Raw genomic sequence first — 22,209 nt, 5'->3', positions numbered from 1 at the left:
TGGATGCTACGAAGGGGGGGGGGGGGTGATGTAGTGACATCGGGGATGTCACTGTATGGTGCCGTCCTGGAAGGATCGTGTCGTTCGATGTTCCGACATCGTGGACAGCACCGTGTGGGTGGCTGTGTGTAACACCAGCCCTAGCGGGACTTGGCGAGTACTGGGATAGTGCGGGCACCACGCACAGCGTGTGGTGGGGGCTCCCCCGAGGGAAAGGGGGTGATTATCAGCCCAGGGGCTGGGTTGCCCCGGGCCGTGGCACTCTGTTTGACCCCGTAGACACGTGATCTGGAATGTCCACACAGGGGGCCCCAGGTGGGGGGGACTAGCGGGTGATCACGTGTCCGGAGAGAGCTCTTGAGAAGGATCGAGAGGGAACGAGAATGCTCGAGAAGGCGGGCGGGGCCGAGGGCGGAGTGGCCCCGACCGTAGGGGGATGTAAGGCGGGTCCCTAAGAGGGACCGGGGTCGCTGCATTCTACAAGCTGGAAGCTCAACATCTACAAGCGGGAAGCTCTTCGTCTCAAGCTGAAGCTCTGCGTCCTACGAGGCAACCACGTGGTCGGAAACACGAGTGAGGGATCGACCCTTCGTAGCAGTAACTCCCTGTAGTCTGGTAAAGGGGCAGTTACCCCTTTGTGTTATGGTGTTACAAATAAAAGTGTTGCCTCTAAAAGGAACAACGTTTGCGACTCAGTTCGACTCACTACACAACAAATATACTAATTACTATATTTCTGGGTGGTGCAGTGGTTACCGCATTGCACAACGAACCAGTGGCCTGAGTGAGTTCAATTATCATCTGTGGGGAATGCAATCTCACCCGGTGCAGTGGCTACATCACTCCTCCGACCTTCACTAACCCGCACTGAGCAGCGTGCTGATGGGAGTGTTGTCGAACATTAACCTAGTCCAATCTGATTAATTTCGGTGTATTTTCCTTAACGTGCAAAATTATCCAGACTCACTATTCCCCTAAGCCAAGAGCGGTCACAGTAAGACCACCAGAACAGCCTCCCATCCCTGTGCCCCCTTCCCCGCGAGACACACAAGGCAGCCAGGCCGTCCCTCCTCCTCGCTCTCTCTCTCTCCACCCTCATCCCTCCCTTCCCCTCCTACCTCTCACCCAGAACGCCTGCGGTTTCCTTTATGCCGACTGCACACATGCACAGAGCAGCACACTTTGGGCGGGCTAGGGGGCTGGGAAGGATGGTGATGGTAGGGCACAAACTGAGCCTGTGATATGTGAGCGCGCATCAAAGCGACAGAAACGCACCCACGCACACGCACGCACGCAGACACGCACACACACAGAGAGACGCGCGTGGACGAGGAGACATCACAGCAGAGGAGACAGGCGCGTAAGAGCGGGGCAAGCAAGCGAGGAGGCGGATTGTGTGCAGTCTGCGAAGACAGCGGCACGCTATGTTGTTCCTGAGCTGAGTATACGGACGGGAAGATGCTCGCCTCCTTTATAACGTTAGCTCTTTTGGTGATCGTTGCCGGCTCTGAATATGGTGAGGAATCACGCGTACATACATACACACGTACATACGAACACTCACGGAGTAATATTCACACAAATCCTGAAACACGAATGTACATTCACAAATACCCGTTCGAACGTTCATATTGTATACAAAAGCAGCACGTACACACACACACATGAACCACCAAGCGCGCACGCGCTTGCTCGCAATACCGTTGCGTGTCTACGCGACTGGGTTATGAAGATCATGTTGCATGCTTGATTTGTACTCTGCCTTGTATTTCTTGCGCGTTTAATTCGCACTACGTGGTGAGTATGAAATCCTCGTGTGATTGGGATAAGTGGGGCGCAGCTTGCGGACACGTACAATGAATGATTGTGCAAGCAGTCTTGGTAAGGAGGCCGTATTCTTTCAACATCGTGGACAATGTCAAGATTTGGCCTCGAGACGACGATGCGAAATAAAATCGTGTTTGTTATATCTGGTGTATACAAGTACATGATTCTACAGTAGCATATATAACATCCAACATATTCGGCAATCGCTGTCTTAAAGGAACCGAATATACTCTACGACGTTTCGGGCGATGGCCCTTCATAGTACATTAAAAGGCCACTTAAAGCGCCATTGTCCGAAACGTAGCATATTATATATTGTTTCTTCTTTTAAGGCAAGGGTTATTGATGAGTGTGTTGAGTTTTTTTTATTGTTGTTGTTGTCTGTGCTTGTGCACCACTGCCAATGCAGCAGCATCACAAAGTAATTTGTCGAATAAATATACAGCGTTGTACATTTAAACACACGCACACCCTTATCAATAGTCGCCACTTCTTGGCAGATCTCACAAAAGTTCACCCCAGCAATTCAAATGGATTATGAGAAGATGATGATAAATAAAAGGTTTACATCTCTTTATGAATGGGTTATTGTCGAGAGTGCATTGGAAAAAGCAATTTTTGCTAATGCAAAATACCGTCTATTAGTGCCCCGTAGACCCTGCACAGTGTGGCACCTCTGAATGTTAGTCTCACACAAGCACTTCAAATGCACTCGAGGATTATAATTTCTCTCTCTATATATTTTTATCTTTAGCTTTATTATTCCGAGAAAATGATTTCAGGATTTTGCAGCTGCAGCAGCAGCAGCAGCCAGAATTGTAATCTTAAATTCAGCACCACTGCCCCGTGGACAGCTCCCGAGTAGTGGGACCGCCCGGTTGTGCAGATTTGGCCCGGCTGTGCGCACTGTATGTAGAAGCAAGGCAAGTCGTGCCGTTATTGATGGGCAAGCAGAACATGGGTGAATTATAAAGGCTCGTGTCTTTGAATTGCAATAGGGGGACATACAGATCGGGAATCCCTGATTCAATGAATCAATAACATTAAGCATTGATTTTTGGGCACCCCCCCCCCACCCCAATAACCCAATATAGTAATGTAATCTTCCTTACAGTATAATTGATTTTTTGTTATATAAAATATAGTGATATACGCCATGGAATTAAATCTACTGTATAATATGTTATGCATTAAATAACGGCCAGCCATTCCCAATTCCCCATTAGATGAAGGCTAACCCATGTCATGTTGGTCATGGGTTTTGACAATACTTCACCACGCTGCTTAGTGCGGGTTGGTAAAGGGTGAGGGGGGAGAGGGCCGGATCTGTTCTGATATTAATTGCCACTGATCTTAGCCATGCTGGAAATGAATATTGGGTGGCCAGGTTCACAACAGAGCATGGTAATCACTCTTCCACTGATCACCCAATGTGATGCTTATGATTTGGCACCTTGTCAACATACACTGTACTATGGAATTATCTGCATGTCAAATGTGTTGCCTTGTAGAATGTTGAGCCCAGACGGATGTGTCGAAACCCAGCATGCAGACGTGCAGCCCCAGAGGTATTTTTGCGTAAAAGCGCAACGACAATTGTGGCCGTCTGCCGCTAAGCGACGGCGACGTCACCACAGCACTTGTGCCAGGCTAGGTGCACTGAGGCCATGTGAAGGGTCGAAGGCTTGTTGGCAGGAAGGAACGACACAGACCCAGGTACTATGCCAACTTATAGCGCGCGCACACACACACAAACCTATTTGGGTGGCATCCAGGATCTATAATGCTAACCTTTGCAATTCAAAAGAGAGTCTGGGATAATTCAGAATGGCTCATCGGGTATATATAGAAAGCAAAAGAGCTCAGTGTGTGCAATGCATTATGGAGGACTGTGAAACAGCATGAGGAATGCAATGTGATGGATATGATCCGGCTCAGTGATTCTTTAATGCTTATTATCATTATTATACCCAGGCTTTGGCTGCCAAAGAGACAATGTAACCGAACAAGATTCTCACATTCATGCAACTAAAGAACATCTTAGATTCATTCATTATCGAGGTGATTGGTCACTCGCCTGGGCACTTTGCCAGATAAAATGTCCACGTGCCACATTGACAGCTCATTTTCACCGTAACTACATGATATAATCACCATGTCTAATAACAATAGAGTACCCTTTGTCAATCCACCACCGAATGAAAGCCTCCCGACGCCGCGTTAGTCGGGGTGTTTGGCTATACTTCACCATGCTGGTAGTGTGGGTCAGTGAAGCTGTAGGTACGGGCGGTGGGGGAGGGTGGGAGCGGCAGCGGAGCGGTCAGCGAGCTGCGCTATGAATAAGGCGACCCGTGTTCGACACCCACTCACGACCAACATCCGGTGAGGATTATCTGGTCCTGGGCCTCTCCTAGGTCGACTCAGCCTCAAATGAGTGCCTGGTGTAAACATCGCCACTTGGGAGACAAAGAGAGCCGGGGGGGCGGGTTGTGGAGGGTGGGTGGGAGGGTGTGTGACAGGACTGGTTCCGAAATAAAGATATCACTCGCCATTGTGGTTAGGACTCGCGACAACAGGGTTCATCGCGCAAAGTGCGCAATGTGCGCTATGAACCATTTCGGCACTGCGTGTTCCATGTTACGTCTTGCGACGTGTGAATTATGTTTAAATCGTATTGCATTGCAAAAAAAACAATACTGTAAAGCACTGCAAATATTCCAAGTGCACTTGTTGTTGAGCTGTAATGGCCATATCTCTTAATGCAATTTGTTAATATTCGAGAAAATAAATTATATATTGTCTGTTTTCAGAGCTGTAGTACAACGTGATAATTCTAGATTTGAAGCTTTCGTGACTGCAAGGATCCATACTCTTTGGTTCTATTCGGTAAAGTCACGTAGGTAAAAAATAAAATAACAAAAATCACGACGTTTCGGCCACAACACAAGTGGCCTTCATCAGGTGAAGGGACCGTGCTGTCATGAGGACAGCGTTGGAGTGAAAACAGCCAAGCCCAGGTCGCGTCCTTTAAGCTGTGTGGGAGGAAGCAAAACGCTTGACAAAGGAATTAGCGTAAAAATGAGCACGATGTACGTAGGAGGTGCATAATTAACAACGTGATAATTACCAATGATTTTTATATTAATTACATTCATTTTATATTCTTAGTTTTTTCGGTAAAGTCACGTTGAAGAGAAACAACAAAATAACAAAATATATATAAAACAATAAAAAATTCTCACGACGTTTCGACCATAACTCAAACGGTCATCATCAGCAAACCGACACACCTGATGATGACCGTTTGAGTTATGGTCGAAACGTCGTGAGAATTTTTTATTGTTTTATATATATTTTGTTATTTTGTTGTTTCTCTTCAACGTGACTTTACCGAAAAAACTAAGAATATGAATTACTGCAGTCACGAAAGCTTTAAATCAAAATTTACATTCATTTTATTTTTAAATGTACATTTTTTTCCTCCTCAGAGCTGTAGTACAACGTGATAATTCTAGATTTGAAGCTTTCGTGACTGCAAGGATCCATACTCTTTGGTTCTATTCGGTAAAGTCACGTAGGTAAAAAATAAAATAACAAAAATCACGACGTTTCGGCCACAACACAAGTGGCCTTCATCAGGTGAAGGGACCGTGCTGTCATGAGGACAGCGTTGGAGTGAAAACAGCCAAGCCCAGGTCGCGTCCTTTAAGCTGTGTGGGAGGAAGCAAAACGCTTGACAAAGGAATTAGCGTAAAAATGAGCACGATGTACGTAGGAGGTGCATAATTAACAACGTGATAATTACCAATGATTTTTATATTAATTACATTCATTTTATATTCTTAGTTTTTTCGGTAAAGTCACGTTGAAGAGAAACAACAAAATAACAAAATATATATAAAACAATAAAAAATTCTCACGACGTTTCGACCATAACTCAAACGGTCATCATCAGCAAACCGACACACCTGATGATGACCGTTTGAGTTATGGTCGAAACGTCGTGAGAATTTTTTATTGTTTTATATATATTTTGTTATTTTGTTGTTTCTCTTCAACGTGACTTTACCGAAAAAACTAAGAATATGAATTACTGCAGTCACGAAAGCTTTACATCAAAATTTACATTCATTTTATTTTTAAATGTACATTTTTTTCCTCCTCATTATACACACCACACTTACATCACGAAGGAAAAACGCTGTACTGTGGTACGTAGTCTTTGGTTTTTACTATGCCGCAGTCAAGCCTGTACAGTTATTTCTCAAGATAAGGGCATATTAGTGTAACAACAAACTACAGAGCGTAACGGATTAAAAATGCCACACTCTGACTTCAGATGGCAGGCGCTTGCAGGCACAAATGGCCCCCGCCTTCATCCTCCCTTGCTAACCCCATACTCGCCTCCTTACCTCCTCCCTTCACACTCCTCCCTCCATCCTCACCCCACCCCTCCATCACCCACCCACCAAGCCACCACCAACCTCATCGTTTCTCTTCTTCCATCCTTCTCCCCCTGGCGCACGGGCAGATTACCCAGGAGCACTTTCTCCCTTGTTTAACAAATAATGCCCCATGATATTTCCAACGCGCCAGCCCCGCAATTGACAGCCTCCGCTGGGACCCGGAATGTGTTCCCTGAGCCTTCGCCTGTCGATTACGCAAGGTCTCAAATTCACCCCCCCTCCCCCACCTCCCTACAGCAAATTAGTGACCCGTAGATCCGTAAAGCCTTCGCACACCACACTCAGCCACCGGCGTAATTTGCTAATTTCTCGACCGTTTTGTTGTTGTTGTTCTTTTTCCTCTTTCCCTCGTCTCTTCTCACGAGCTCAGGAAGGCCCCCCACCCCTTGTTTTTCACGGCGCGCTGATCGCCCCCCACCCCCCCCCCCCAGCAATTTTCCGAGATCACCATTAGTGGCGGATAATTGTCACCGCATCGTCGTCGTTGTTGTTGCTGCTGCGTTCGTGCCGCTCGCCTTGCTGGCATGAACAAAGAGTGCCCCCTCGATATTCCCCCACCATCCATCATTCGCGATGCCGTGTTTGTAGTTTATGGCACGCAGGTGGCGATTATGGATCTCCGACGCGCGCGTGCACGCACGCACTGCACGGGACAGCTGCACCGCTCAGCTGTTCGGCCGCGGCGTTCAACCCGTTCGTTGTGTGCTTGTGTGTGTTTTGTGTGGCGTGGCTTTTGAATTATTAAGAACCCATTTTGCAGGGCGAGTTTCTTGTGCTTTGTTTCGCGCGCACCTGACGGGCGAGCGAGCGGGCGGGCGGGCGGGCGGGCGGGCGGTCGCGCGCGCGTGCACTTTCACGAGCGACGTTCGACGACGAGAAGAGACTCTCGGCTTGGACGTGCGGCACGGGGGGTGGGGGTGGCCGTCGTCACGGCTACTGCTGCTTCTGCTACGGCGGCGGCGGCCCTTCGTCGTCGCATAAGAAGGCTCGAACGAGCTTGTGGTTTGGTCTTTCTTGTGTGTGTGTGGACGAACGAAAATACGCCGCGGTGGCCCGAGGCCCCTGAAATGTCACGAGGACACGCTTCCGCACATCGTTGGCGGTGTCAGCTTAAGACGATGATGATACAAAAACAAACAAACGTGTTACGCTGTGGATCAATGTGTTACGCTCCTTTTGTCGTTTTTGTTGTTGTTGTTGTTAACACTGAAGCGATTGGAGATGCTGTGCCCCCGCTATAACGACATTTGTAGGTAATAGCCTTGGCAGGGCGAGAGTGTGAACTGCTGACATCCATTTGACAGGCAGGCATTGTTTTAGGTTTAGCGAAAATCCATTTCTAATGCACTGCAGGTAAGACCGTCTTTTCTCGTGTCGAAAATAGCCCGCTCATTGCGGCTGCACTCGTGTGATTGCATGGACAGCAGCTAGCAAACGAGTCACCCTCCCTAGCGATGGAAATAAGTGTCTTGATTCAGGGTCACAATTTGATTCAACAATCAATTTTTTGGAAGAAAATAAAAAAAACAGAATAGGTTTTACCCTTTCTGGCAATAAAACAGGGAGGCGTTAAGATCGTCAAACACCAAATAGAAACCTTTTTGCAAGGAATAAAGTCACTGCATTAACCAAACACGGTACTCGTGGTGAACATGCAAACAAACATGCCGTGATAATCAATGGCATTGTCTTTGAAACGGATTAGCCTAGACCAGAGACAGTCTGCTTTAGTGCCTGGTCTCACCACCAGTGTCAGACGAGAAAACGCCAAAAGGCGAGCTGAACAAGGACAATGCCACTATCAGAATATTTATAGCTCGGAGTGAGCAGCTACATCATGGGACCTTTTTGGCAGTATCAAAGTATGAAAAATAAACATCTATATTTGCTAAACATTGCAGCGATTGTAGCGCCCTCTCGTGTCTTGATGGGTTACAAAATAAATTTAAATAAAATAAACAATTAAAACACGACGTTTCGGAGGCAACGCAAGCTTCCGTCTTCAGGTGGGACCAGTCACGGCAAAATCGCTGCATCACTTTGTGCAGCGATTTTGCTGGAAGCTTGCGTTGCAAGATGGAAGCTTGCGTTGCCTCCGAAACGTCGTGTTTTAATTGTTTATTTTATTTTAATTTGTTTTACCTACGTGACTTTACCGAATAAAACCAAAGAGTATGAATCCTTGCAGTCACGAAAGCTTAAAATCTAGGGTTACAATGTACACAAATCGAACAACATCAGTTCTTACAAACGCAATTCGATGCGTACATCAAGGACTTAAACATCAATATGAATCGATTATTCGAGGCATAATTTCACTTATTATTTATAGTAATGGTGTGAAATGGAGCCCCAATAATTCTGCAGCACTTGCGCCAATGGCCTATTACTGTATTCTCCGGATGCTATGGTGCACTTTGTTTTTCTCAGCGTCCACTCTACCTATGTTTTTAATGATATATGTTACGGTGTCTTCTGCTTTCACAGGAGGTAGTATATTGTCTACAAAAATAATTGTCAAATGGACCATGAGTTTGGGGAGTGTCTTACTTTTCAGAGTGTCTTTTCATTCCGAGAGTATGGTAAGTAGTGCATTTTTTGTTGGAATATAATACATATACTTTTTTTTGGGCCTACCAATGAGGCCAGAATTTGACAATTGGTGATGACTTCCAATTTAATGACAATCATGCAAAACAGTACACTGGTCAGCAAACGGGAACATTTGCCAACTTCCATCATTATATCGACAAACATCGACCTACGATGCTTTATTTAGCCAGAACCTTAACCTTCCCCCGAGCAATTTAATTTAGCATGCAGACTTTACTCAGGATTAACACATCTGTTCCTAGTAACCATATATTTCACCGTTGTCACTATAACGACGGTGACGCAGAGCTTCGTCCAAGTGTGCTTGTGTTTGGCTATGAAATTGGTTTGATAAATAACGCCGCTAAGTAAGCAGAGAGGTGCACTTTACCACGCTCGCACGGTTTTTGGTGAGGCTCCAAATGCCCCATCAGTGCCGCCCAACAGAACGGAAAGTTTCGACGGATGTGTCACTGAAAAGGAAACAACACAGGTTGACATAAGCGGGGTTTTGTGAAATGTTAAAGGTTCACAAGGGAGACATTAATTAATAATGTGGTGGCGAAAGCCTACGTGTTAAACTGATATCATGTCAGTCTGTCTGTCTGTATAGATGTCCATCCATCCAGCTGATGACACTTCGGGCAAACTACAAACCCCCTAAACTGACTGCTACGAAACTTAACACACACAGCTTACCAATTCACCACTGTGCAGACCGGTATAGGTTTTGGGTAAGATTGGTGATTACATATTTGAAGATTTTGCTTATTATTTTTTTTTATTTTACTACCGCATCGGTTTTCGCATTTGTGCTGTACAGCGTAACGTCAGTTCCTGAGAAAGTCCTCGGCACGTGGAACGGTACGTTGGACATAAAAACCCAGCGAGGCGCCGTAGAACCCAAAACCCCATAGGAGAGAGATATTTGGCGAACAATAAATCGTGACATTCAACACACCAGTGCAATATGAAGTGCGCGTGCGTGGGTGTGAGATTGATGACGATTATCTGAACCGGCCCTGAGCCCTGCCCCCCCCTCCGAGGCTGGTTCAGCCGTAAACGAGTACCTGGTGTGCTGTGAGCGGACAAAAGGCGCTGGCCACCCACATCCTCGTGCGCCGTGTCGGCCTTGATAGGTGACTCTTGTACTCAAGAGTCTGTTAAGGCTATAGGGAGTGGGAGGGAGGTGGGCTTTGTCTTGAACATACACGTACGTTGCGCGTCCATTTTGCACGCGAGTTTGCCCCCCCCCCCCCCCCGTTAGGGTGCTCGCAATTATTTGCACAGTAAAAATTTATCACGAAACGGGGACTCTCCTTTACGCTGCCGCTGACTCGCCAGATTGCCATTTATATTATAATAATCCTTGTAAAAAGGTTTCAGTTTTGTTGCCAGAAAAAAGGGGGAAAACCCTATTATTACATTTTGGTACTGGCAAAGGAGGTCTAATGATGTAATTTATGTTTGCTTTTTTTTTTACTTACACAAGTGTTCGGCGCAACAAACGAAGGACGAATAACGCTTCAAAATGTGTGTTGCCGCTGTCGATCATCTTTTTAAAATGGGCAAAAAAATGTCTAAGTGCTTTTTTTTCTAAAAAGCTTCAGGTGTGTGGAGGATGATGTTTGTTTGTTGTTCTTGTTGAAGGAGAAAGTAGTCACGGGTGCCAATGTCGAGCAGACAGAAGCGGCCCTAAAGACTATGACCGGAATTCCATTCAGATTATAAGACAAACATTTTTTTTTAAATCCCCGTATCTTTAAAGCAAATGTTGTGGAGTGCCGTCTTAATATGCGGTCGCTGTGTGCGGCGCGCATAAAACGTCAGCACTTGGGGAGACAAAGGCGGCCGGGCGTGGTGTTGGCCACTCACCCTCTCGTGCGTCGTGCCGACCTTCACAGGCGTCGTTCGCTCACAGCGCTTGCCCCGACAGTCTGTTGCGGCCCGTACGGGGGGGTGGGTGGGTGGGATATTTGTCTTTGTTTGGGCAGAATTGTAAAGCTTTATTATCGTCGTGCACATTTTTGAATCTCCAAAGCGTCTCATAATCTGGGGAGTACGGTGATTTGATGGGTGGCGCAGCAGTACGGCTTGCACCTTCCTGTCCAAAAAGGTTCAGGGAAAGAGCATCTGCCTCTTCTCTCCTCGAGTTTACACAAGCTTTGGTAGGGCAGCATTAGCGAGGTAATGTTACCCATTTATTTGATGGCCATTTACTTGTTAACCATTTACTTGCAAATGTGTGTGTTTTTTTTTAAGTACACATATGCACTATGCACTCAAAGACATAGAAATGTCAACAACAATAATGCTTCCAATGCGAATATATATATATTTTTTTAAATGCAAACGTAAATAAAACAGGTCCCTGCAGGGTGGGCTGGTAGGACAAGTCTCTGCGCTGTCTATTGCTGATTTTACACCCAACAGCACGAGATTTCACTTCGTTAAAGTATTGAAAGGGGACGGACGGACGGACACTTTAATCTATTGCAGGCTGGTACACTCAGTTTACAACTTCGTTCCTACCAGTATAAACGTTTTGTCATTGTTGAGCGCAGGTACTTGGGAAGTATACATGAATCGCGAAAATCTGACCCATGTACGAAATTTCAAATGATGTGGAAAAATATATAATTATTTCAGATTGATCCGAAAGTATGACATCACACGTCATATAAGTGATGTCACTTTGTATGGCATCTCTTCCGTGCTTTTCCAACAACAATTGGTGTCTTGGTGCCAGGTCTAATGACGCCTCTGTTGTCGGAATAAAGACATTAAATTACGACGTCATGTAAATTATCCAAAAATCTGATAAATACATCCGAAATTGAGACGTTGCATTGTTAGGGAAACTTAATTTTTAGGTTTTGTTGCACAGATTCCAACCTTGACCTGTTAACAAGGTCCACTTACACTCTGCCATCATTAATAGAAAACATGCGGTCCACTGGTGTCACATTAGCAATGCAAGATAGCCTTGTAATGTAGCAGTTTGTATCGTTGTCACTGTGAAGACAATCTTATCGCATCTCCCAATTGTCAATTTACGCTGCCAATGTGGTATGTCATTTCACGCGAACTTTTTCTAAGCGCTGCATCTCTCAGCAATTATGTTCAACATCAGGAGTGCTGTCCCTCAGCTTTTGACTCAATGCTTTAAAGGGTGCAATAGGCCATCGCTAATTAAAGGCTGCTTTTATACACTTCGTTGTTTGATGTTTGTGGTGTTAATGGCGGTGCCCTTGTCGCCTATCAGCAACGGAGCATGAGTTCCTGTTTCTATGGCAACAAGCAGGCACTGTCTGACCTCTGACCCAATTTGAAATGACATCAGCCTAACAACAGGATTGGCCTGGAAATTCGCACCACTGCGAATGTATTATTAACGTGGGCTAATAATGGCACAGAGTCACTCCCACCAATTATTTATTTTGCAACCAACCCTATGATTATCGTTTGCCTCTTGTAATAATTACCGTTAACGCACCACTCGTATCTGTTGAAGCATATGGGCCTGTCAAGAAAACCATCGAAGTTAAAACCTAACTGTAAAAAAAACCCGTGTTTTGTAATGCGTGGCCACTGGCTGGTTTTTTGGCAGACTTAAAAAAAGTCCCCGTGTGGTATAATTAGAGTATTGGAAATCAAATCACCTTGCGTGTGGCCGACCTTCGTCAGATCTCCCACAAGCCAGGCATGGCTGAGTGTAATTCGGACTTGGGATTAAGACAGTGCCTGGGGAAGGACACTTGGTGTTGTCAGCTTAAGCTGCGAGGTGGCCGGGAGATGACGACACAGCAATACATTTGTTGAACCTTTATCTCGTTGGACGTACGAGTCGGTGGGTTTTCTCCGAGCACTCGAAGATTCCTCCCATCGGGAGCTGCTCGTTCGGTGGAATTGACCAAACATCCCGTTGCAGTAGGACCCTCCTGAATTCAAAGTCCCAAGACTCGCCGAGGGCTTTTTTTTAAATGAGTAAATAAAAAAAGGCATTATTACGATTCTTACCCCCAAAAATATGAAAAATAGCGATCGCACAGATTTTCGCGGTCGACCTGCAGCTCTCCGACGTGCGTGTGGGTTGCGCCGCTCTCTATCATCCAAGTGGCGCGCTGCCTGAAGAAGAAGTAGACGAATAAGAAGCACGTCTTGGCACGCGAAGTGAAACGTCGGACATGGTGCCGGGGGGCAAAAAAAAAGGTCTCATATTACGCCACGTCTCACTATCAATTAAAATCCAGTACGCCGTACACGAGAGTATGTAATTATGGAGCATTTAGAGCGGGCGTCACTGTTTAAACGACGCGTTTCCAGCTCAGCAGAAGATTTGCGGCAGGGACACGAGACGTTATTTCGCGCCATCGCACGTGGTCATTCCCGTCGTGCGCGTCATCACGCACGTGGTGCGTGCGGCAAATCGTGTCTGCCGTCTGTGGACTGCTGACTTTCCTCGCAACCAGCTCTTGCCTGCTGGGCCATCGAACAAAGACGGTGGTCACCGCATCGCGCGCTTTTCAGATGCGCTTCAGCGGCCGTCTGGAACGCTCTTCCTTCCGATATTAGGAAGCCACAGAGAGAACCGCTTTTTGTCGTTTAGTTTATTTTCCGTTTCCCCAGACCTCCGATTAGCACTGTTGGCTACGTACGGTGCCGAAAGAAGTTCAACGCACAGTACATACGTACGTACCCGAGTGGGCATCGTCGAAGGAGACACAAGCCGAGTGATTACTTCAATGACACAGCTCCTGCAGATTGCAGTTAAAGGCCTCGGGGCAGTGCGTAAAGGCCTCTTCGTGTCGTGTCGGGCAGCTCCGATTTAAACAAATATATATTGGTAAAGGTGCTGCCCTTAAATTCCTTGTTCACGCCACTGCTGGCAGAAGGGCCTCCGCTACAGGGAGCCCTGGAGGGATACTCCAGAGGGCATTTTGGCCTACTCTTCCACACACGGCAGATGTCCGTGGGAGCGGCCACAAACTGTACTCCTACCATATTCGCCCTGCCGATGGGCTAATTGCCGTGCACCCATTGTATACTGCCATTGTATAATGTAGGACAGAACCGCCGATTATAATCACACAACGGTAACATCCCGATACATACATCATTGCAAATTGTAGGAATAGGTTTTACCCTTTTAACTGGCACAAAAACTGACACCTTTATTCAAGGCATCATGTTTGCAATAACCACAACACAAGCAGTCAAAATGCAAACAAAAAAGACAACTCTGATAATATGCACTGTCCTTGAATTTAATTGGTCCACACCCGAGACAGCTTTTGCAAATTGTTTATCCAGGAAAGCTACATTGAGTCTCAAGACAAAACATTTTTTTCAGGAGGATCCTGCAGCGAGATGTTTGGACAATACCCATTGATGGGGATGTTTGGCGTCATATGTGGCGAGAAACCGGAGGACACGGCGGGGGGGGGGGTGGAACAAACCCAGCCATGCCAGAGGTAACACTCAACACTGCCCTCTCCTGGCCATCTGATAGCCCCCACTTGTTTGACATGAACATCTGTTTCAACTGGAGCCTCATAAACGCGTGCTCCTGGCTTCTCGACCATGCTGTGGTTTTCATCTTTCCTGACCGGTATACCCTCGTGCGTATATCGGTGTTTTACGCGAAAATATTTTTTCCCTCCTTCACATTATCCTTTCTCTTCTTCGTCGCCTTCTTCATCTGATCCTTCTTCATATTCTTCTTCATCTTCTTCATCATCAACACCTTACTGAATTACCTTTTACCCACATCGACGCGTCTGACGACTACGTGGTCGGCCGAGTTTATTCTGGTTTCGTCGGATTCCGGTTTCAATCAGCCGCGACAGGCAACCCGAACCGGCGCGCCGGCCCTCCGGGGTTTTGAAGGTCCATCGACGCCAACACCATTAGGTGGACATGGGCAGGAAAGAGCCTTGCGGCTCATCGGATTTTTCCGGGATAAAACAAAGATTCTGATTTACAGCGCAGCAGAGGCGAGACGAGCGCTGTAGAAATGAACGTTGCCCGTCGTTCTTTATCCGTTATTATTTCATTTATCCGCCTATTTATTTCGCGGAGGAAGAGCGCATGCGAGTTGCCGTCGTCGACTGCAGAGTCGTGCCACGCTGATCGTATGCCTTGGGAATATTAAAATGAGGCATGGAGAGAGAGAGACAGAGAGGGGACGGGTGCTCCTGTTGCAAAGGGCACTCGTTTTATACCAGGCAAAGCTGCGCCATCCGAAGTCGTGTGTTTGGAATAGGTAGGTGACAAGGGTAGTGGGTAAAGCAGAGAACAGAGAGAGACAATTTAATTTTGCTCGTTGTTTTAGCTCAAAGGCTCTTCATTGCACCATGCAGTGCCGGATTATCGTAGTAGCAAAAGTAGCTGCATATGTAGCAGCTATACATATATAGTAGCTACGGGCCCCGCAATTTGAAGGGCTCCGCGCTAAATGCTTTCAAGCTATCAATTCCGGTTCAGTGATTCTGCACTTGCTCTATTACTATAGTACTATACCGCCTTCAACTTTTATAAACGACTGGGTGTTTAAGGTTAGCAATTTTTAATTTGCTGTATAGCAAATAAAAAAATACAATTACTTTACTATGCAAGAAAAAATTGTGTTTTAATATTTACGTGTTTTTTGTTTTTAATTTAGGGTCCTTTTATAACAGATGCTGCAGGCCCCGCACTAGCTTAATCCGGCACGGGCACAATGATGAATTGATTGTCACCCTTTGGCCACATGACCTGAAAAAGTAGACGCATTTCATGAGCTCGGGTAGAGGCGAATTGAAGAGGCAATGCAGTCAATATTTTTAGGATTTTAAAAAATGCAGCTCAATATTTTTAGGATTTAAAACAAAGCAATGGCAAGTAAATACATCTAGGAAGGGCCTTCACAGTTTTGGTGCGAATTAAATTAACGGTGCATAGAGCGGGGCAGTAATCATAAGCCATGCTCCATCCACTGCTAAATGAAGGCCTTCCCGAACCATCGCCATCCCTCACGGGCCGGCGATGTCACTCACGATCCATTTCACGCCCGCAACAACAAACTCGTCCCCGTAATTTCATCTCGTCCGGGGGGTCCCCCCTCGTGTGCCCATTATTTCCTGCGCGTGGATAATAGCTACAATGAAACACGAAGCAGATAGCATTGCCTCTCCGCGAGAAGAGGGCGAGAAGAAGGCCTTATCGCGGCGTAGCTTTTTGTTGTTGTTGTCGCTGTTTGTTTACCGCAGATGTTAAGCGTATGCCCAGTGGTCAATAGTTTTTAATGCCCATCAACTAAAGATCGCTAATGATAGGCACAGCCAGACGAGAAAGCTTATCGCAGTGCTTGAACGAGGCAAGGCTACGGATGGGGGGTGACTGCCAACGCCAGCAAACCAAGCACGGCTGGTGGACGTCAAAGACGTTTCTTGAATCGAGAGCGGCTACGAGAGCGTGGGAAAGTGGACGAAGGGAGGGCAGCACGAATGGTCTTGGCGTGCGACGAACGAAGGAGAAGAGAGAGAGACGTGCGCACGGTGGTTGAACGCGGCGGACGCGAGGAGCGACAAACCCATAGTGGTAGAAAGGAGCTTCCTCTGAGCTGGCGGGAGCCGTTGTCAGCGTGAAGTTCATGGGGACAATGACCACGGCAACGGGTGGTAAAGAGGAGGGACGAGGAGGTGACCACAGGGAATCAGTGAAGAGGGGGGTTAAAAGAAATCGACACCCAGCTGCTGGGAGCTCCGTCCCCTTCTCCTGCCACTCCCTGCCCCCAGCCCAAGCTATGGCCAGACCTTCCACAAAGCCCCCTCCTTAACCACTCCCTGCCACCCATTCTCTCGTCACAATAACCCAACTAAATTTTGATTTAAAGCTTTCGTGACTGCAGGGATTCATATTCTTGGTTCTTTCGGTAAAGTCACGTAGAAGGGAAACAATAAAATACTGTTTTGTTTTATATTTGTATTATTTTAAAATACTGTTTTGTTTTATATTTGTATTATTTTATTGTTTCCCTTCTACGTGACTTTACCGAAAGAACCAAGAATATAATAACCCCACTCTTTATTTCAACCACTGCCACACCACCATTGTCGCAAAAAGCGCGTTGGAAGAAGGCCGCTATGTAAAGCTACGTAGGATAACATAAGCAGCGGTTACCCCCCCCCCCCAACCTTTAGCCGGACGTGTGCGTCGTACAGCAGCAGTGAGTGGGCCGGAGGTGCGGATGGTTCGGCAGGGAGAACAACACGAAGCCAACGACTGCTTCTGATGAATCGTTTTTTTTTTCTCTCGCAGATGTAACAAAAATACACGTTTTATTTTTTACTACCTGCAGTTAAGGCCCCACAGAGCTATCGCAGCTCTTTGTCGGAAGCGATCTGGCTGTCACAAATGATAGCTCAACGAAGTGGCTTTACATCGCGTGGAAATTGAAAGCGGCCAAATGATCGAATCGCGCGATGATGATTCTAAATGTGGAGGGAAAAATCGGAGGACCCGGAGAGAAAAAAAACTCCACGCGACCACGGGAGAGAGAGAGACACACACGCTCCAAATATACAGCAGCAGCAGCAGGCGTCAGGGTCGGGATCGAACCTACGACCTCCTGCATACCAGGCGAGGGAGTTAACATCTCCTAGCCACCGTGATGATGAGAGAGAGACACGCAAACTCCAAATATACAGCAGCAGCAGCAGGCGTCAGGGCCGGGATCAAACCCACGACCTTCTGCATACCAGGCGAGGAGTTAACATCTCCTAGCCACCGTGATGATGATGATAAGAGAGAGACACGCAAACTCCAAATATACAGCAGCAGCAGCAGGCGTCAGGGTCGGGATCGAACCCACGACCTCCTGCATACCAGGCGAGGGAGTTAACATCTCCTAGCCACCGCGGCGTCCCACCGCGTTGTGCTGTTATAGCTCTCCGATGCATTTTCGTTCGGCACGATGTCCAACGTTTCGCTCCACGTGCCAACAGCTTCTCCGGTAACGAAATGCTCCCAGTACATGCTCCCTTCGTTGACAGCCAAATTGGACGTCTCTAATTTGCGATTGTTCTCTGATCCACGTGTCCAGTTACGTAAATGTGTGCACCTTCATCCCTAAATGGGGGTAAAAAAAAAATAAACACCCGGGAACTGATTAATGTTATATTTGTATCTTTAACACAGCTTTCACATCCCTGAACAGTTGTGTTTACCACGTCAGAGTAATTGCTATACTGTACGCATAATAATTCACCCTGCCCTTATCCCTCTAACTTTCCAATATGATGAGTTTTCGTAATTTATTTTGGGGGGGGGCACAATTTTATTTCAGGAAACCAATTACTTTTTGCATTGTTTGTGCTATCTTGCTCATACCATATGTTTCATACGTACCGTCTGCAATTGCCGGTCTCGTTTAAATGTGCGTTCCATCTGCACTGCCTGTTGCCATTTCTTGTCCTTCTGCACTTTGTCATTTGTAGTCTGTCTCAACCGTGGCTTGTGTCAATGCTGTCTGTCCCACGTGCAGCGTCTGGTTCCGATATCGAGAATAAGCTCACCACCGTGGCTAGGAGTCGAACTCAGGTGGTCAGGGTCATAGTGCTGTGTGCAAGGGTGGCAGTACGGTACGGTATAATATTTTTTTGTCCGTATTTCGTAAACGAAAAAAATATCGTATCGTTATTTCGTACCTTTTGTCGTGTCTAAGAGAAAACAAATCTTATGGAAATAAGGGATCGTTGACAAGCAAGCTTCCAGTACGCTATTTTGTTTTGCTTATATTTTTTTATAGAAAGCTCCTTCCTTTGTAATAGAAAAAATTATGTAAAACGTTTGTTTGTTTGTTTGTTTTTTTAACTCGAATTGACGAAAATTTTTAATCCAAAATCGCATATTCGAAATATTGATTTAAAACACTTAACATTATCATCCGTTTTCAATAGGAAGTGAGTGGCAGTAAGACAAATTAATCTTGCCTGCCGTTTAAGTTTTTTTTTTTACAACAGATGTGTTAAAATTATTCTCGCCGCCTTTGAAGACAAGAGAGTAGAATGATGATCAGGAATGAATAAAGCTTCGCTTCCAATTAATTCATCTCCTGCAGTTGGTACGAAAAGGGCACGAAAAAATATATATATACCGTATTTTCGTACCGTACGTGATGTAAAAAAAATATTGTACCGTAATATTGTACCAAAATATCCCCGTAACGTGTCATCATTTCGTACCGTACCATACCGCCACCCGTGCCTGCGTTGCTAATCATAGCGCAGTGCGCTAATCACTCGGCCACCCTTCCCCCAGTGTGTTTATTAACGGTGATATAATTCACACCTTCCGCCACAGCTGATGAGCACCGCTCCTCGTTTCCTTCTGACAACTTACACGAAGCGTTCCCTTGCAAGCAATGACGCAGCCTCGCAACATGAATAATAATGATTCCGTATCTCTAATGAACATGGGAAGAACACGTGTTTTTTTTTGTTTAAATCATCACAGTAACGACGTGAGTTTCATTCGACGTATGCTCTGGTTTAGTCGGTCACCTTCAAATAGACGGTATACCGTGTAATTAATTCAAAGCACAGTTTCCTCTGGTTACCACGCTGGATTTCCAATCCAAAGCTCACCGCTTTGATTCTATCTTACGGCGCAGCAGTTGAAACATCCGTGCAAGGTTCTTAAATCCCAACCATCTCTCCCCCGCCCCGCCACCTCTGTCCATTCAGCAGCACAAATGCTTCCTTATCTGACCTGTAGTCTGCCCTCCTATCGGTTGTTGTATTGTTTGTTGCTGTAACCTTCTGCCCCCAGTGCCCCCGACCTCGAAAATCTCTGATCCTCATAAATGGGCACACCATCGCAGCGAGTCGATCGGCGGTTGCCTGTGATGGGATAAAGTGTGGGTACTCCTACCTCTTCCAAGACCTCTGGTCAGCGTGGAAGCGGAGGGCAAATACCCTCGAGAAGGGCTCTCTCGAGCTCCCTCTAGTGGAGGCCCTCCCACCAGCAGTGGTGTGAGCGAGCACTTGGAGGGCTGCGCTTTTACCTCCTTTTACAGTATTTCTATGGATGCTGTGAATTTAATCAATCAAATGTACTAAGTACAAACACACGCACACTGTGCTCAATAATTTATACCTCGGTTGTGAGCACCTTCAAATAAATGGCTCTCGCTAAATATTTGCTCAAATTCTGTGCTGGGCTTCCTCGTGTCGTGCCAAGCATCCATTCAGCGCGGGCCATCGAGCCTGTTTATTAAATTAAACTTCGCCGCGTCGTTCATCGAGAGACGACAACAACGCCGCTGAACGCGAACATATGTTTCCTAGTCCGGAAATAGAAGCTACAAATGACCAGCGCCACGTCCGGTTGTGCTTAACTCAACCCCTAAGACCCCCAATAATTGGTACGTGATTGATATTCCCCAGAGAAAATTATACGCTTAATGATTATTTTATGTAGGGCATTATATACACAACTTGGAATGTCGGGACCGCCACCACTCCCCCCTGGGAGGTGTCTTAATCCACCTCTGCTGAAAACTGATTTTGAAAAATGCACTTCATCATCATTATATGTACGTGTGTTGAACTTGTTTCACACCGCACTTAGCCAACCGCGCTAATCGGATTGTGCGGGGGAAAGACAACAAACTAAACACAAAAAAGCAGTTCGAAAGAAATGCGTTTTCAATTTAGATTTTAAGGTGCATAGCTCCAGTGGTTCTCCTTCATATCGGAAAGAAGAGCGTTCCAGACGGCCGCAGAAGTGCATCTTAAAGTGCGCGATGCGGTGACCACCGCCTTTGTTCGACGGTTAGCAGCCAAAAGCTGCCGCTGCTGCGAGGATGCGCGGAGTTTGCGTGATGGTGGTTTATGCTCCTTTACGAGATCATCAAGGTATTGTGGTTCATTTGTGGCAAGCGCTTTGTGATTTGATGATGATCCCATCATCATCATCATTAAATGTCAATTTCAAACCACGTTTCCCTGAAGAAGGTCCCATTACCTTGAAAGCAAAACGTCTGCCATCGCAACCCGAAACACATACATGCACATTGTGAATTTAAACAAAGAACAAACTCAACAGGAAATAATCGATGAAATACTGTCTTTCACAACAGTCGAGCTGCTGTTTGATGAATGTGCCAGATCCTGATGGTGCATTGGCCTTGCGGGGAACCTTTGAGAGCGCGTACAAAGTTTGCACGCGTTTATGGAGGCCACGCAATACACAGCAAAAATACATTTTTCTTTTGCTGTAACATCACAGCGTGGGGCAATTGAGATTATTTTACCAATGGCTTGATCGTCAGAATGGGCCGGTCAGACATTGTCGGATGAGCTTTTGCGGTTTCTTAAACTTCACCCCACCGAATGACGGGAAATGCTGCTTGAGAGGCTCGATTTTTAGCGAGGGTTCTTCTGCCAGCAGTGGCGTGAGCCAGCGATCGCAGGGCTGCTCCTTTGCCTTCACGAGTCAGAGTGGAGGCTCTGTTGAGAGGGGGGTGCACCCAGGGTCGGAATTCGAGATTACTAAAGGCCCTATTAGCCCAATGGGTTAATCCAGCCGTGGGCCCACACTCTGAGACGTCGGTTTTCACCCTGTGAAACATTGCCACGTGGAGCGGCTCGCAAGTCAGGAGCGCTCATCTCGCCGGATAATGGCTTCCAATCCGGCGTTAAAGCCACACCCGTGATCACGTTCAGGGTGCAGTGAGTTTTGACGGTCTGAGCCCGGTCGCCCGTGACTGCGGACAAAAAATTTAATGAAGCCCAGCGTATTACATTTGTGCTTGCACTTAATTTAGCAAAACAAAAATTCCAGCTCTTGAGGATAATTGAAAAATGTCAGCTTGACTGCCGTGCCGCGAAATGAACGCGTCTGTGGCAAGGCTTGTTGGATAGTGCAGTGTCCCCAAGTGTGGGTTGAAAACGTCACTTGAAATTATCTCATAAGTAGCTCTGTGAAATCACCTTCCACGGGCCGTTCTCCAGCACACAGCATAATGCACGACTCTGCAATTGTCTGGAATGGATACTCTGTCTCGTAACACACTTAGAACAACAAAAAATGAAAGTCATATATTGTTTCCATAATTGTCTCCAGATTGTGCGATCAGCGTCACGTCACAAGACAAAGATTGCATTTGGATCTCTCGCAGAGCAGTGCAACCCTTCCTGTTACGGAACGGCCCGTGGAAGTGGATATCACAGGGCTACCTCCGAGATGCTTTTATAAAGTGACCTCTGATCTATTTCCCGCACCTCCGATTAGCACGGTGGGCTATGTACGGTGCGAAATACATTCAACATACATACAT

At 46.4% G+C, this 22,209-nt stretch overlaps 1 protein-coding gene across 1 annotated transcript in view; it reads left to right on the top strand.

Moving 5' to 3' along the window:
- The first annotated feature begins 1,066 nt into the window (after positions 1-1,066).
- Positions 1,067-22,209, top strand: part of LOC116943788 (receptor-type tyrosine-protein phosphatase N2-like) — a 280,344-nt gene continuing 259,201 nt past the window's right edge. Inside the window, exon 1 of the mRNA XM_076067957.1 lies at positions 1,067-1,516. Coding sequence (XP_075924072.1) covers positions 1,459-1,516 — 58 coding nt within the window. The 5' untranslated portion in view covers positions 1,067-1,458. The remainder of the gene's footprint in view (positions 1,517-22,209) is intronic.

Source organism: Petromyzon marinus, chromosome 19 (assembly GCF_048934315.1).
Source record: "Petromyzon marinus isolate PM22_M1 ecotype Great Lakes invasive population chromosome 19, UKy_Petmar_22M1.pri1.0, whole genome shotgun sequence".
NCBI lineage: Eukaryota > Metazoa > Chordata > Hyperoartia > Petromyzontiformes > Petromyzontidae > Petromyzon > Petromyzon marinus.
Note: the sequence above shows the minus strand (reverse complement) of the source record. Positions and strands in the feature narration are given on the sequence as shown.